Raw genomic sequence first — 16,127 nt, forward strand, 5'->3', positions numbered from 1 at the left:
CGACTCCAGTTGTTTGAGGCTGAGAGTGTCTCTGTGAACGCAGCACCCAGCACAAGGCCGGGGACACGGTAGGTGCCCAAGAAGTGTTTCACGAGATCACGCATGTGCAAACGCTTTGTAAACAGTCTACAAAAATAAGAGTTTACAACAGCAGGAAGAATCCCACGGCCCCGGATCCCCAGGACTCGGCACATGGGGTCCGACAAGCCGCAGTGCTTGTTGATTGATAAATAGACCGGCAGGCGGAGGAAGACCGGAGTGGCGTGGCCGGTTCAGCCAGGGCGGGCACTGGGGTCGGCAACTCCTGTGTCCGGGATCAGGGACTCAGCGGAAAAAATGAAAACGTGGTTTTCTGAGCATGCGTACTGGGCCGCCGTAGGAGCCTCATTATCGTACTCCGAGATACAGCTGCTAGGTGCCTCGTTAGCGCAGTAGGTAGCGCGTCAGTCTCATAATCTGAAGGTCGTGAGTTCGATCCTCACACGGGGCACGATACTTTTGTTCGCTCCAGCTTCTTTATCGTCCTAGAAGGATAGGTTTTACTTGCTTGTAAGGGGATCTGTAGACCCTGGGAGTCCGCGCTTTTCCGCCCTGGGGTCACCAGCGTATTGGCATAGCCAACCCGAAGTACCGAGGCGGGGCAGAGTCGTTGATGGAAGATACCACTCTTCTGCTCCGCCGCCCTGACGGCTACGGCGTTCTGCGCCCGGGTGGGAGGACTGGAAGGGAGGCCGGCGCCTGAAGACGGGGCGGCAGGGGGTGGGGCATGGGGTGTGGGCACGTGAGGAAGACTAGCGCGCGGCGGGCTGGGGCCCGGGTGAGCCCCTCGGGAAGATCCCCACTCTCACCACCAGCGTTGCGGCCCGGGTACCCAGGAGGTGCACTCACCCTGCCGTCCCACCCTCCACCAGGTGTCCTGCCCTGGCCCTTGAGCCCTGATGGTGGCGGGAACGTGCACAGCCCTGGGTGAGGGGAGGCCGGGGTGCTCGAGGTCCAGGAGGACGCTGAGGGCGCCGCTGCCTGCAAAGCCACCTAATGGAGGCCCCAGGGCAGTGCCTGGAACCCAAAGTCTCCTGGAGAGGGTCCTGATTATCAACACCTGGCCCCAGGGAAGGGTGGGTCTAGGCAACTGTGGGGAAGTGGGTGGCACCGTGATGAGAGGCCAGACAGTGCACCGCGCTGAACACCTTGGTGAGGAGTTTGGGCTGCAGAGCTTTGAAGTGGCAGGAGAAGATCGGTCTCGGGGATGGGGGTGTTAGGGAGGTCATGCAGGCAGCAGCCCGGCCTAACGTGACAGGGGCTGTGCTGACGCTGCATCTGAAACAGTTGCTTCATTGCAATGATCTCCCGTGAAATTTCTGATAATTCAGTCATTCTGAACAGGTCAAATAGCAAATTAAATTGAGATGTGATGTAAAAGGGAAGAACCTTCGTATTCTGTTACAAGTTAATCACTAAACGGATGTTGCCTATAAGCTTAAATTATACATAATGGCCCATCTCTGGGAACCCTGCTTCCTAGGTAATGAGCATTAAGCTGAAATACCTTTGTTTAACTCACAGGAAACATCCTGACCAGGCCCACCTGTGCATGACTGCAGCGAGGAAGAAATTAACACATCCCCTCCGGAGGCTGATGGGAACCAGGAAGTGTTTGACTTAACTTCCCACCCCAAACACACACTTTTAGTATAAAAGAAGCCTCAATTCTAGCTCAGATAAGGAGGTTCTTTGGGATACGAGTCCACCGTCTTCTTGGTCGGCTGGCTTTCTGAATGGAGTCTCTATTCCTTGCCCCAGCAAGTCCTCTCTCCATTTATTGGCCTGTCCTGCCTTGCTACTCCTGGCTAGCTGGCAGTTGGGGAGTTTGGGGGTAAGGCCCAGCAGCTCCTGCAACCGCTTGTCCTGAGGATCTTCCCTCCAGAACTCCCGAAGCTGCACTGACTGCCCCAGCGCTTGGCAGTTGGAGCAAGGAATCAACATTTGGGAGCAGACAGGCTCCATACAGGGGGGTAAGTCACTCTGGCTGTGTACAGCCAGGAGCTTTATTTCCTCTCCATTTGGGGTTTGGGGAGTTTTCTCCGGAATAAGCCAATTTGTATTTGACTGGGGTACCCTGTTGGAGAGAGGAAAGAGTTGTTGGACTTTTACCTGATTTGTGAACTGGTTCATTTCTTTCTTTGGATGCCAGCATTTGTGTTTGGGGTTTGTGTTTTGCTCATCTTGAAATTCTGTCATTAGAAATGGGGTTTCCCTGGTGGCGCAGTGGTTGAGAGTCCGCCTGCCGATGCAGGGGACACGGGTTCGTGCCCCAGTCGGGGAAGATCCCACATGCCGCGGAGCGGCTGCGCCCGTGAGCCACGGCCGCTGAGCCTGCGCATCCGGAGCCTGTGCTCCGCAACGGGAGAGGCCACAAAAGTGAGAGGCCTGCGTACCGCAAAAAAAAAGAGAAATATTTCAACTATTCCTAAAGAAAGCCCTCCGAGGTGCATTTTGGATAAGTGACCTGATTACAGCTATGAACCCATGGGTGAGGGGAAGATGACATTTTATTGTAACAATGTGTGGCCACAGTACCTGTTAGGATCTCTGCAAGGGGTTTAGGCAGGGTTATCTTGGGACCCTGTGCACCATGTACTGCCACCCTTGCTGTGTTAATTACTTCATTTATGATCCCCTTATGGTCTCCGGTATCGTTGGTATATGTAAAACCTCAAGACCAAACTTGAGAGTTTACTTAGGATTTTGTTTGTCCTTTGCGTTTTCCATTTCATTTTGTTTGGTACTATTTCTCCATTTACAGCCAAATCAGTTTTGTGATACTTAAAACTTTTGCTGATGTCAAATGGAGGAAAGGAACAGAAAAAGACAAAACCAAAACCTGTCTGTTCTTGTCCAAGAGAGGGACATTCACAGGAAGAAGAGAAAGGTTCTACTTGGTTCCTAACATCACCAAAAGCTACAAATAGAAATAGAAGTGTCTTTTCCATTAATATTAGTAAAAAGGGTTTAGCCGTCTAGACAGGTGACCTTGATTTGTCCCATTTGCCAGAAACCCAATCTGAATCTAACCTCTTCTGTAACTGATGGGTTTTACACTGTTGGACCTGATTCATGGGTGAAATTTCAGAATGGTAACCATGAGGTCCCTGTGTTTGTGTACTTGTACATGTGTTATAGATGTGTGGCATTGCCAAAATTAATTTTTAAAAGAGCTCTATTTAACTGGCTTAAAGGAAATTAAGCACTTACATAAATACTCAAAAATAAAAGAAACTGGCCAGAATTTCGGGTTCACATGATCTAGGAAATATTCAGTATTGAATTAATATCTGGTATTAATTAGCTTGAGCTTGTTGGTTTGATTAATACATACCTGTCTTTAGAGTCATCAACATTAAGTATAATACTTTTATTGTACTTAGGTTTAGTAGAAATGAAGTAAGACCTTATTATTCCTGTTACAAACTTTGTCAGCAAGAAAAACAACAATATGACAAAGATTTTAAGTAAATAAAATAGAGGTAAATGAGGTAAGACTTTAAGATAGACTCTATAGGAATAATTATGTTTTGGGAATAATTATGTTTTGGGAATGTCTATCTAAAATAGTCTCTACAGATTTTCAAAACTTGAAACTAAACTAAGTTAAATGAAGAGAATTCATTGGGTCGTTTCGAATAGGATAAAACATTAGAACATTAACTTCTGGGCAGGTCTAAATGTACCTACTTTCGCCCTCTTAGGAGAGGAAGACTAAAGCAAAAGTTTGTCAATCAGGAAATTCTGGTATGACAAAGAGTTTACAATTACTTGCTTTTTGGTTTTCACTAAAGATTAAGGTTTTAAGTTTAAGAATTGTGAAGGAAACACTTCAGTATGCAAAGATACGGGATGTGTGTTTTCAGCAAAGAAGGTATGAGGAATGAAAATGCATTTTGTTAAAGGGAAAAGGGTGGTTTTGTCCTAGAGCTGGTTGTTTCTGAATGGAAAAGAAAATGAGGAACAGATTAACATGGATACAGAAAGTTGTGGAAGGTTTGTGGAGGAGGAACACTGAAAGAATTTTGTGCATAGTCAGGGCTGGCTAACATAAGATTGAACCTAATTAAGAAAATGAATCTTAAAGGTAAGGAGGTGCAAAACCTGAATTTGGTTCTCTAAGAGGACAAAGTTTTCTTAAAATATTGAACTGCTTTTTTAAAAATCTTTTTAAAATTTTATTTATTTTTTTATACAGCAGGTTCTTATTAGTTATCCATTTTATACACATCAGTGTATACATGTCAATCCCAGTCTCCCAATTCATCCCACCACCACCACCCCCCCCAGCTGCTTTCCCCCTTGGTGTCCATATATTTGTTCTCTATATCTGTGTCTCAACTTCTGCCCTGCAAACCGGTTCATCTGTACCATTTTTCTAGGTTCCACATACATGCGTTAACATACGATATTTGTTTTTCTCTTTCTGACTTACTTCACTCTGTATGACAGTCTCTAGATCCATCCACATCTCAACAAATGACTCAGTTTCGTTCCTTTTTATGGCTGAGTAATATTCCATTGTTTATATGTACCACATCTTCTTTATCCATTCGTCTGTCGATGGGCATTTAGGTTGCTTCCATATCCTGGCTATTGTAAATAGGGCTGCAATGAACATTGGGGTGCATGTGTCTTTTTGAATTATGGTTTTCTCTGGGTATATGCCCAGTAGTGGGATTGCTGGGTCTTATGGTAATTCTATTTTTCATTTTTAAAGGAACCTCCATACTGTTCTCCATAGTGGCTGTATCAATTTACATTCCCACCAACAGTGCAAGATGGTTGCATTTTCTCCACACCCTCTCCAGCATTTGTTGTGGGTAGATTTTCTGATGATGCCCATTCTAACTGGTGTGAGGTGATACCTCATTGTAGTTTTGATTTCTCTAATTATTATTGATGTTGAGCAGCTTTTCATGAGCTTCTTGGCCATCTGTATGTCTTCTTTGGAGAAATGTCTATTTAGGTCTTCTGCCCATTTTTGGATTGGGTTGTTTGTTTCTTTAATATTGAGCTGCATGAGCTGTTTATATATTTTGGAGATTAATCCTTTGTCCGTTGATTCATTTGCAAATATTTTCTCCCATTCTGAGGGTTGTCTTTTCGTCTTGTTTTAGGGAACCAGCTTTTAGTTTTATTGATCTTTGCTATGGTTTTCTTTCTATTTCATTTATTTCTGCTCTGATCTTTATGATTTCTTTCCTTCTGCTAACTTTGGGTTTCGTTTGTTCTTTCTCTAGTTTCTTTAGGTGTAAGGTTACATTGTTTATTTGAGATTCTTCTTGTTTCTTGAGGTAGGCTTGTATAGCTATAAACTTCCCTCTTAGAACTGCTTTTGCTGCATCCCATAGGTTTTGGATCATCGTGTTTTCATTGTCATTTGTCTCTAGGTATTTTTTGATTTCCTCTTTGATTTCTTCAGTGATCTCTTGGTTATTTAGTAACATATTGTTTAGCATCCATGTGTTTGTGTTTTTTACGTTTTTTTTCCCTCCTGGGTCATCTTCACTATCATTATGCTGAATTCTTTTTCTGGAAGGTTGCCTATCTCCACTTCAGTTAGTTGTTTTTCTGGGGTTTTATCTTGTTTCTTCATCTGGTACATAGCCCTCTGCCTTTTCATCTTGTCTATCTTTTTGTGAATGTGGTTTTTGTTCCACAGGCTGCAGGATTATAGTTCTTCTTGCTTCTGCTGTCTGCCCCCTTGAACTGCTTTTTGTAATAGATTGTGAGTTTCTTTAAATGATCTGTATTTACCACTGAGATCTTTTATTATCACTGGTTAAGTGAATGAGTATTGTTTCACAGTGACCTGTGATTCTGTTTGACCAAGTGTTTTAAAGCTTTTTGACATTTTTGACAGACTTCCCAAAGATCAAATTCTAAATGGAGTTCATTTGACCTCTAGCTAACTTTGAGGTTTTCCATGGGGTCCCTGGAACACCTCAAATTATTTGTTTCTCTCCATTTCAGAGAGAGGAATATTAAGCTAACTAGGCTTATTTGGTATGTTAAATTACATGGGAAGGCTTATTTGGTATGTTAAATTACATGGGAAGCATTGTCAAATAAGTGGTGATACAATCTAAGAAGTTTTATCTTATGGGTAAATATTATTAATATACACATTCTAGAAACTATATGGAACTCCTACAATTCTGGTATATCCTAGTAAATGATATTGGTCATAATTTTAGTAATTATCTTAAATTGTTGTATGTCACAGCAGTAACCAAGTTTCTTTTCAGTTGCACTGTAGTCCCGGTTTGCCTTTTGCCAAAGCAAAAAGGCATCCTTTCAGTGGTTAGAGATGATCAATTGCTATCTATGGTTTTACAGTGGCTTTTGAATACCTCTATAGCTATTTTGTGAGGAAGCAGGGAAGAATGATGAAGTCCTTTATGTGCAAGCATTTGTGTTATTACATCATGGAAAGTAAGAAGGAAAGGGAATAAGAGTGAGGATATGTTGCTTCAGACCTTAACTCCTCCGGCTCAGCTAGCTGTCCCATCTACTCTGGCCATTATGCCAGTATATACACCCTTTCCACCACCTTCCATGCCTGTCTAGCCCCAATTCCTGACACTGGGGCTCAGGACTGCCCCTCCTTCTAGGGATCAATTAGAAAAGCCTGTGTTAACTTCTGGGGTACAAGGACTGGTCCCATGATCACCATCTAAGACCCAATAGTGTATCCAGTTTGGGCCAGAAGCCACTCCCAGGGCAGGGAGCTTTCCATTGCTGTTATCTCATATAGGGGGCTAAATGCAATCAACCAGCCAGCTGGGTTTCTCATCCTTCTTTAACTGGAAGGATCACAACCCTCCTTTATAGGGAGGATCCTCTACACCTGAAGCCCACTTGACAAGATCCACAGCTGAACCAAATTAGGACCACAATGAGGGAGGAATGCCCTTATTAGAGCACTACTAATTAGTATATCTTGGCAGGGCTTTGAAAAGGGGAACCAAAGCAAAAGAATTTGAATAAAATGAAAGAAATCCAGCAAAACAAATGAAGACCTCTCTGAATTTTTGGAAAGAATTTATTAAGCCTATAGACGTCATCCTAATGCAGATCCCAAGGCCCCTGAAAATATTAAAATGATAAATTTGACCTTTTTTGGAGGGGAAGGAGGGGGCAAAGTGCTTCAGATATCAGGAGAAAGTTGCAAAAACTAGGTGGTGCATTTGGAATGAACCCTTCTCAATTGGTAGATGCTGCTTTTAAAGTGTTCAACAGGGAACAACAGAGAAAAGAAGATGCAAAATGAAACGCCACGTTTTTGACACCAGTGTTGGATTCCCAGAAGGCGAGTAACTGAAGAGATAAGCCATCACTATGGGGGAGAAACAATGCACTTACTGTAAGGAGGAACCACTGCCCAAGGCTAAAACAAAAGAAAAACAAAAGATGAGTCTCTAACAGGGTAGAAAGGGAGTAACACTGATGAATGAAGAGGCCCAGGGGCTCCCTTGGACTTGAGGCACTTAATTCCCCACAGGAGCTCCCGGTAAAATTGACAGTGGGGAATGAGCAGATTAACTTTCTAACAGATTTCACCCTGAAGTCTTTCACCAGAACAGCTTGACCTCAGAGTCCCACCAGGGCACACTTACACTTAAGCCTACAGATGGGGCTCTTGAGAACCCCGGAAAAAGAGACAGAGCTCTCTCCAACCCATCACAGGTCTACAAAAAGGTAAGACCAGGAGTGTGTGCTAATGGCACCCCAGGGAAGGCCAAAAGCACATGACCAATATGAATCCTATTAAAAAGGGATGCTGGGACACCTAATCTATCCTCTGAGGCAAGAGGATGGACCAGTCAAAATACCAGCCAGTGTATTCAGAAAAGGACAAAGAGAGGGCCAAAGAGTGGGGTTTCACTTGGGTCACGCCTGGCTGGAAATGGAGTGCACAGTTTTTTTGTTTCCTGAGGCACTCTTATGCTGCAGCCCATTCATAATAGTGCCCATTATAGGAGAGATGCCACCTTACAAAGGGTTCATATATATATATAATGGGGCCTAACAAAAGACCATCCAGCAAGTCACTCAGAATTGCATGATTTGTGCTAAAAATAATCCAAATACTGCTGTCAGACCTCCCCAGACGGGGACTCAACATAGAGGAATCTGCCCCACCGAGGACTGGAAAATGGACTTTACTCAAATGCCTTGAGCTGCAGGAAGTTTCAGATAACATGCTAGTGTGTGTGGACACGTTTTCAGGATGGGTGGAAGCATACCACCTGGACAGAAAGGCTCTAAAATGGTTAAAGCCCTCCTTAGGGAAATTATCCCCTGATTTGGATTACAGCATTGCTTTCATCCTAGAGACCACGGTCATCAGGAAAAACCAAGAAAATGAATCATACATTAAAAAGGAACATCATTAAAATATGTCAGAAGACTAATTTAACTTGGGATAAGGCCTTGCCAGTTACCCTGCTATGGATCAGTGGCTCCCAGAAACAGTCTTAAATTAAGCCCCTTTGAAATAGTGTATAGTAGGCCATTCGAGGTGCCTGCCTGGGCAGGAGAATCTATAAATGCTTTAAAATACCTAGCAGCTGCCAACTACGTTAAAACTTTGGGCATTATACTAACCTCTGTTCATGACTTGACCTCCAACAGGCCTGCCTGTCCAACTGAAGTAGATGGTAATTTCATTATAGCTGGAGAAGCTTCAACCAATTTGTTTAATTTTGTCCAAATAAATAGCACAGGAATTTAGTATATGTACTGGGAACCAGAACCAAAACCCCAAGTTCAATTACAAATTAGACAACCAAGTGCTAAGGAGTTTCATCAGGTTCAAATAATTGTAGATAAAAAAGGACTGACTAAAGATTCTAAGGAATAGTCATTGCCTCTGTTCAGCAGTAAGTAGCCAGAGCGATCTTCATCCATTTTGCCACAAGATTGTGGAACGGACATTGACAGTAGGGAATTGTAATAGGGAATAACCTTTGTATTCGATTAGTAATACAAGTTAATCACTAAAGGGATGTTGCCTATAAGCTTAAATTTTACATAATGGTCCATCTCTGGGAACCCTGCCTCCCAGGTAATGAGCTTAAGCTGAAATACCTTTGTTTAGCTCATAGGAAACATCCTGACCAGGCCCACATGTGAATGACTACAAGAAGGAAGAAATTAACATATACCCTCTGGAGGCTGACCGGAACCAGGAAGTGTTTGGCTTTAAATCCTTTCCCTTTTAGCATAAAAGAAGCCTGAAATAACTCAGGCAAGATGGTTCTTTGGGACATGAGTCCACGTCTTCTTGGTCTGCTGGCTTTGTGAATAAAGTCACTATTCCTTGCCCCAGCAACTCCTCTCTCCATTTATTGGCCTGTCCTGCAGCAAGCAGCAGGAGCTTGGACTCAGCAACAGTGATAGCTATAACCACCCCTTCATCTTTCAAGTCTTTGATAGCACACTGGTCTTCGCCATTCTCCATTGAGGATGTGATAATACTTTTGGGTTAACATCGTGGCAGGAAGGACTTTCAGAGGCCTTCACTTGGCTCTTCCTATTCTAACGACCCTTACTCAGTGGGTCATAGCACCAGTGTAGAGATTCTGCCCTTTGTCAAATATGTTTATTCCAATTATACATTCAGGTACCCAAAATCACCACAGTTGGTTTCACGGCCTTATTGCATCCACTGTAATTCAAACTGGCCCAAGGCTCCTTTTTCACCTGACCACTGTTAGCTCTGCCTTTGGTGGACCCAAGTAATTAGTGTCATTTTACAGCAAATGTCTAGTAATCCCTGAAAGGGCTGGGTGTCTTCTTTATCCTGCTACCCAGTCTTTCATGTAAGTGCCAACAGATCTCTTTGGAAAGGACTGAGGGATTATTTATAGCATATATATGTGTCATTCACAGCTGCAGAATCCTTCACCATAGGGACCTGGTCTTCCCTTCAATCAAGAGACATTGAATATAAAATAGACAACCAACAAGGACCTACTGTGTTTTAGCACAGGGAACTATACACAGTATTTCATAATAACTTATAAGGGAAGAGAATCTGAAGACTATATGTGTATAACTGAATCGCTGTGCTGTATACCTGAAACTAACATGACTATACTTCAATTAAAAAAAAAAAAAAGGCTTTGAATCTGGGGATGATTTTAGGTCTGGAAAATGGGTGACAGACATAGCTCTCCATTATGGTGATGTCATTGAGCAGGACCCTATGGGGCCTTCCTGGGACAGACCTCCCCATGTCCTCCACTTGCCTCTTGTTTGTAGAAAAACTTTAGCTTCCTAGGCCTTCCCCAAGTTCCAAAGATAAATTTAATTGGAGAAGTGAGAAAATGCAGAAACAAAGGAAAACAGTCAAGTAAGACAAATAACAATAGTTTAGCCATTAAACAAAGTCAGGGACTTTTAGCTCCTCCTCGAGGGCTGTAGATAAAAATCGGAGTCAAATCTTTTGAGCTGTTTAGCAGATACTGAAACCCCCACCAGGTGGAAGGGTTAACTGCATGCTGCCCACAAGCACATAGACCCCAGACGGGTTGGACCCAGAAGGTTGATGATGTTGCTCCCGATTACCTCACCACCAACCAATCAGAAGAATGTCCACGAGCTGATCACACACCCCACAACCCCTCTCCCTCACTGTGTCTTTAGAAAACCTTTCCCTGAAAGCCACTGGCAAGTTTGGGCCTTCAGAGCATTAGCTGCCTGGACTCCTTGCTTGGTGCCCTGCACTAAATACTGCACTTTCCTTCACCCCGACCCAGTGTTGGTAGATTGGCTTAACTGCAGGCAGGCGAGTGGACCCGAGTTTGGTTCAGTAACAGTGACTCAAGTCAGGTTTTGGGCCACCAGCTCTTAAGATTTCCTGTTACATATATCAAGCAACATTTTAGTAGGCTGCCTACCTATTTCATTCTTAGGGAAAACGTAATCAATTACTGATAGCCAAGAATCCCTTAATACTTCTTCTCTGCTGCCGGCAGCTGTCAGTGGTTGTCTTTGGTAGTTAAACCACTGACACTTGGCCTCTGCTGCATGAAATCCCATCATCCCCACTGAAATCAGGAAGCATATTGACGGGCGTCTCTCACCAGAGTTTTTCAAATTTGCAGATACTCCCTTCACTCAGTGCCTTAAGAAGGGAGTGTCTTTGGGGCTGAGCACGTAGCTGGAAAGAGAGTGAGAAGTTCATACGTGATAAATCCACTCCTGCGTTCATACCTTCCCAAGCCTTCCCATACCTTCCCAAGCCTGCATCTACATCACATCAGGCATATCCTGGCATCTCTGTGTAATTAAAGAGGCCAACATTGAGTCCACGTTTCTGCCAACCAACCAAGTAAACTTTTAGAGCCACTTTCAATTGCACAGGAGTGCCTGTGATCAATTTATGGCTTCTGAGCTCGATTCACTCTTCAGTGCCTGCTCTGCAAAAACAGATGAGACCCTTCAAGTCTTTCTTCTTATGGTGTGCACGGTGTTAGGCTGTCAGCAGAGGGCGCGGGAGGACACTGCGGGAGGAATGGGGCTTCTCTTTCTAGCTCAGATGTGCTGTTTTCTTTATTCTATTGATAGTTCCTGCTTCACGGTCCCTCAGTGGTCGGAGTGTGTGGGGACGCCCAGTGGTGCTCTGTACCAGCCGTGTGCCCAGAGCACACAACCTCTTAGTGACTTCACAGCCCAGCCTGAGGACCACTTCACTCTGGTCCTCCCAACATGGACATGGCATGTTCACTTCTAATGCCAGCAGCAGCCCTGACACGCTCTGAGCGCCTGGCTTCTGGCCTTGGTTTGCCTGTGCCCCGCGGGGTGGTTCCCCGTTGTTACCGACAAGGGTTCTTGGCCTTCCTTAATAGAAATGGATGAGAGGCAAGACAAAAAATTCAGGCAAGGCTTTATTGGGGCCCCTGCTGCAGCAGGCGGGAGTGAAAGCAAGTAACACGTCCCCTTGCTCACTCCCCAAGCTTGCGGGGAGCTGGTTCCTTATCTGGGGTGAAGGTAGGGGTGGGTCCACGGGTAGCTTAGGTGTCTGCCCACCTCTCTGGCTGTGTTGAGTGCAGGGGGCGTGCTCAGTATGCTGCTTTTTGCTCCTGACACCCTGCTTTTGCTTCTGGTTCTTTAGAAGTGGAAGTTGGGTTTTTTGGTCCTTTTGTATCTTGTCCATAATTTGCCCCAACTGCACACGCACACAGTTATTTTTAGTCCCTTATAGTTTCTTTGTATTTTGTCGATCAAGGAGACATTTGCCTAGGTGCAAGCACTGCAGCGAAGGGTCCCAGGTCCCAGCCTGTCTCAGCATGACCCTCCCCTTCCCAACATGGCCCAACCGGGCCACACATGGCTATGGTAACACTCAGGGTCCTGGCTTCCTACGAGCTTTCACTTGGCAGCCTGGGATCGCCTGCACCCTGGCCACTTCCTTCCTGCTGCCTGTGCAGGTGGGCCAGCTCTGGCCTGGGCAGTCCAGCAACCCCTCTGCTGGCCAGTGCGCTCTGAACCTGAGCCTTGAGGAGGGAGGGACCTCCTCCCGAGTTTGTCCTTCCTTGGGTCCTCTCCCTCAGCCCTAGGCACCCTTTAGCATTTTTATACTTACGGCCCTATTGTAGTTTACTAACTCTTTACATTAAACTTCTCATGTTCAAATTACGTGGTTTATCTCCAGACTGACCTGAGATTCAACATTAAGAATCTGTGTTAAGTGCACCCACATTAATAGATTGACACTTTGGCAGCCCTTGTAGAGTCATCGTTACAGCTGTAGCGGTCACAGTGGAGTCACAGTGGGAAGGCCTTTAGCAAATATTCAAATCTTGCTCAACATCAGAGAATTCATACCAGAGAAAAACCTTGTGAATGTGTGAGAAGGCCTTTAACCAAGTCAGTAACTTATTCAACATCATTGAATTCATACTGAAGACTCTTTAAGTGGAGTCAATGTGGAGAGGGATTTAGCTGAAGCCCCACATTTATCCAACCAGAAAGAAACCTTATGAATGTGATAAATATGAAAAGGCATTTAGGAACTGCTCTTCTCCAACTAACTCAAGGGAGTACTGGAGAAAAGCTTTGTGACTGTAGTCAGTGTGGGAAGAATTTTAGCCAAGCTCAACCTTCATTCAATTCCCAGAGAGTTTATATTATAAAGAAATTGGGGGGACTTCTTCGGTGGTCCAGTGGCTAAGACTCTGCGCTCCCAATGCAGGGGGCCCGGGTTCGATCCCTGGTTAGGAAACTAGATCCCACATGCCGCAACTAAGACCCGGTGCAGCCAAATGAACAAATATTAAAAAAAAAAAAAAGAAAAAAAGAGAAAGAAATTGGGGTCAGGTTGAAGATATACTGCCAAGAAGCAGGAAGAGACAATCAGAAATGTATTTCGTAGATTTCATTAAATGTGATAACCTCTGACATGCCAAGCAATCCCACGTGACTTATGAGACTCAGCCAACTACCTCTCTGCTAAGCCAGTGACTTTATCAAGATTACTGTTGGGAGAATTGCAGGCTCAGGGAAAACTAGAGGAAAGAATGTAATAAAAAAGAACTTCATGTCATTGAAAGTATGCATAACCCACTTTCACTGGATGGATAGAAACTTTTTAAAAAAGTTTAAAATATTATAAGACTATAAAAGAGTGTGTGCGCGTGTGTGCGCGTGCACAGTTTGCAAAACCGATCTGAATGGATGTAAATTCTAGTAAAAGAGGACCTGAAGTAGAGGTCGACAACGGGCAATATACAGTTGATTCTGGCTGGCAGAATCACAATATTTTAGAATTCAAATGCTTTTTTTTTAAAAAAAATTTATTTAGGCTGAGCGGGATCTTCGTTGCAGCACACGGGATCCTTTGTTGCGGCACATGGGATCTTTAGTTCTGGCACGTGGGCTTCTAAGTTGCAGCATGTGTGTGGGATCTAGTTCTCTGACCAGGGATTGAACCTGGGCCCCGAGCAATGGGAGGGCAGTGTCTTACCCACTGGACCACGAGGGGGGTCCCTAGAATTCAAATCCTTTGAGGTGAGCAATTTCTAGCTCATTGAAGTTGCAATCACACCAGAAATATTTTATATCCTGTGACTTTCTGTTGCCACATACACACACCACCCTGGCCCATGAAGGTATGCTTCTAACAAACTGACGAAGAAAATGAGGCTGATGAAAGTGCTCTTGGGAAACCAATGCCTTGCATAATGATGGGGTATTTTTTTTTTTAAATTGTTTTTCCTGAGGTAATCTAAGGTGTTTTTTTCTCTTTTTTTTTTTGGCTGCGTTGGGTCTTTGTTGCTGTGCGCGGGCTTTCTTTCTCTAGTTGCAGCGAGCGGGGGCTACTCTTCATTGCGGAGCACAGGCTCTAGGAGCGTGGGCTCAGTAGTTGTGGTGCGTGGGCTCAGTAGTTGTGGCATGCGGGCTCTAGAGCACAGGCTCAGCAGTTGTGGCGCACGGGCTTAGCTGCTCCGCGGCATGTGGGATCTTCCTGGACCAGGGCTCGAACCCGTGTCCCCTGCATTGGCAGGCGGATTCTTAACCACTGCACCACCAGGGAAGTCCTGTAACGGGGTATTCTTTTAGGACTTCGGACAAAAGAGAGCATTTGGCTTACCATAAGGTTATCTTTGTGCCAAAACCAAAACAAAACACTCGTATGTACTGTGTGCTGTGTGTTAAGCACCATACCAGGAAAAGCACTATATCAGGAACGTTATATACATGATCTTATTTAATCTTTACATCAAAGACCACGTGCTGTTTCTACTCTCCCTTTAGAAATGGGTTCAGGGAAGTAATTTGCCAAGATGATGAAGCCGGGAGCAGCCCTGTTGTGGCGCTGAGCCGGTGCCGTCAGGAGAAGAGGAGACAGTGGCCTGGGTGCTGTTGGTACGGTGGATCGCAGGCGAGGGGGGGACCAGCTGCTGGGGGCAGAGGGGCTGGCAGGTGGGCCTCTCCTCACTGCTCACGCTCTGGCGCTGCTGCTGAGTTCAGGCTCAGTCCTGGCTGCACAGCTGCTGAGGTGGTGTCGTGTTCTTTATTTCTCCGTTCACCTTTAAAATAAAACCTCATCCACTAAAGTTCCTGAGGTTTATGCTGGTCCTTGAAACCTGAAAGGGCCTAATACAAAGCTTTAAAAGCTTCAAATTTTTTTTATTGTGAAAAGTACAATAAGCCATTTACAAGTCCCAAAGCACCAGAATTAAGGAGAACACATAATTTTTATACACACATATTTTTCATACAAAAGGTTGATCTTTATAGGAATTTAAAATAAATAATCTGAAAATCAGTGTCACTGATTGCAAAATAGGTATCTCGCTCTTTGACTCTCTCAAGGTGACCAGCCTCCTAAGTAGCCAAAAGATGAGGCGTTTGACATCTGTTTCGAGCCTGGGTGGCGAGTCTCTGGCGGAGATTTCTCACTCTCTCCGTAAGATCCCATTCCATGGTGTCCCAACGTGTTTTTCTTTGGTTTAATGAAACTTGAAAACAAAATTTAAAATTAACAACAGTTAATTTTAGCAATGGTATAGTGTTTAAAGGTAAATACGTTGCAAAAAATCAATAATGAAATGAATATTCTAAAAACAAAACTTCTTAAACAAAAAGCCTAACATATTACCTGCCCATGTGGTTCCATTTACAAGTCAAATATTTATTCGTTGAATTGAATGAATGCTATTAGAGAACTTATCTGCTTTTGGTTAGCTTTTTTTTGATTTGGGAATACAGATGACCTTTTAAATTAGGAAGAAAGCTTGTTTAAGAGAGAATTTGAGTTCTTTGCAATAGTAAGTTTCTTCACCATGGTGCTCATTGTAATGAGAAAATTCCAAGGTGCCAAAATTAATATTGTGAAATGTACACCATGACCACTTCTCCTAATGCTTAAATAAATAAATCAAGTGCTTTTTATAGTGGCCAACGCAGGGAGAGTCCAGAATCAAGATTAGAGCATTACAATGTGTCCAAGTGTAACAGTCATTTCACATTGATTTAGAGGGGCTAGTAAATACTGGAGTTCAAAAAAGAAGCATCTTAAAAATATACTTCTCTGAAACTTAGTTACATATTCAAATAGCTTCAATTTC

The 16,127-nt window shown here is 44.1% G+C and overlaps 1 protein-coding gene and 1 non-coding gene across 3 annotated transcripts in view; one reads left to right on the plus strand and one right to left on the minus strand.

Moving 5' to 3' along the window:
• The first annotated feature begins 417 nt into the window (after positions 1–417).
• TRNAM-CAU (transfer RNA methionine (anticodon CAU)) lies at positions 418–490 on the plus strand. The gene has a single exon. It is a non-coding gene; the product is annotated as a tRNA-Met (tRNA).
• Positions 491–14,577: 14,087 nt separating this feature from the next.
• The window catches only part of TBC1D31 (TBC1 domain family member 31), a 61,885-nt gene continuing 60,335 nt past the window's right edge, over positions 14,578–16,127 (minus strand). For both annotated transcript variants that reach the window (XM_022554004.3, XM_089898756.1), the window contains one exon: positions 14,578–15,518. In XM_022554004.3, coding sequence (XP_022409712.1) covers positions 15,385–15,518 — 134 coding nt within the window. In that variant the 3' untranslated portion in view covers positions 14,578–15,384. The remainder of the gene's footprint in view (positions 15,519–16,127) is intronic.

This window comes from Delphinapterus leucas, chromosome 17 (genome assembly GCF_059928025.1).
Source record: "Delphinapterus leucas isolate spDelLeu-1000000601 "Yukka" chromosome 17, BTC_Dleu_Yukka2, whole genome shotgun sequence".
Lineage (NCBI taxonomy): Eukaryota > Metazoa > Chordata > Mammalia > Artiodactyla > Monodontidae > Delphinapterus > Delphinapterus leucas.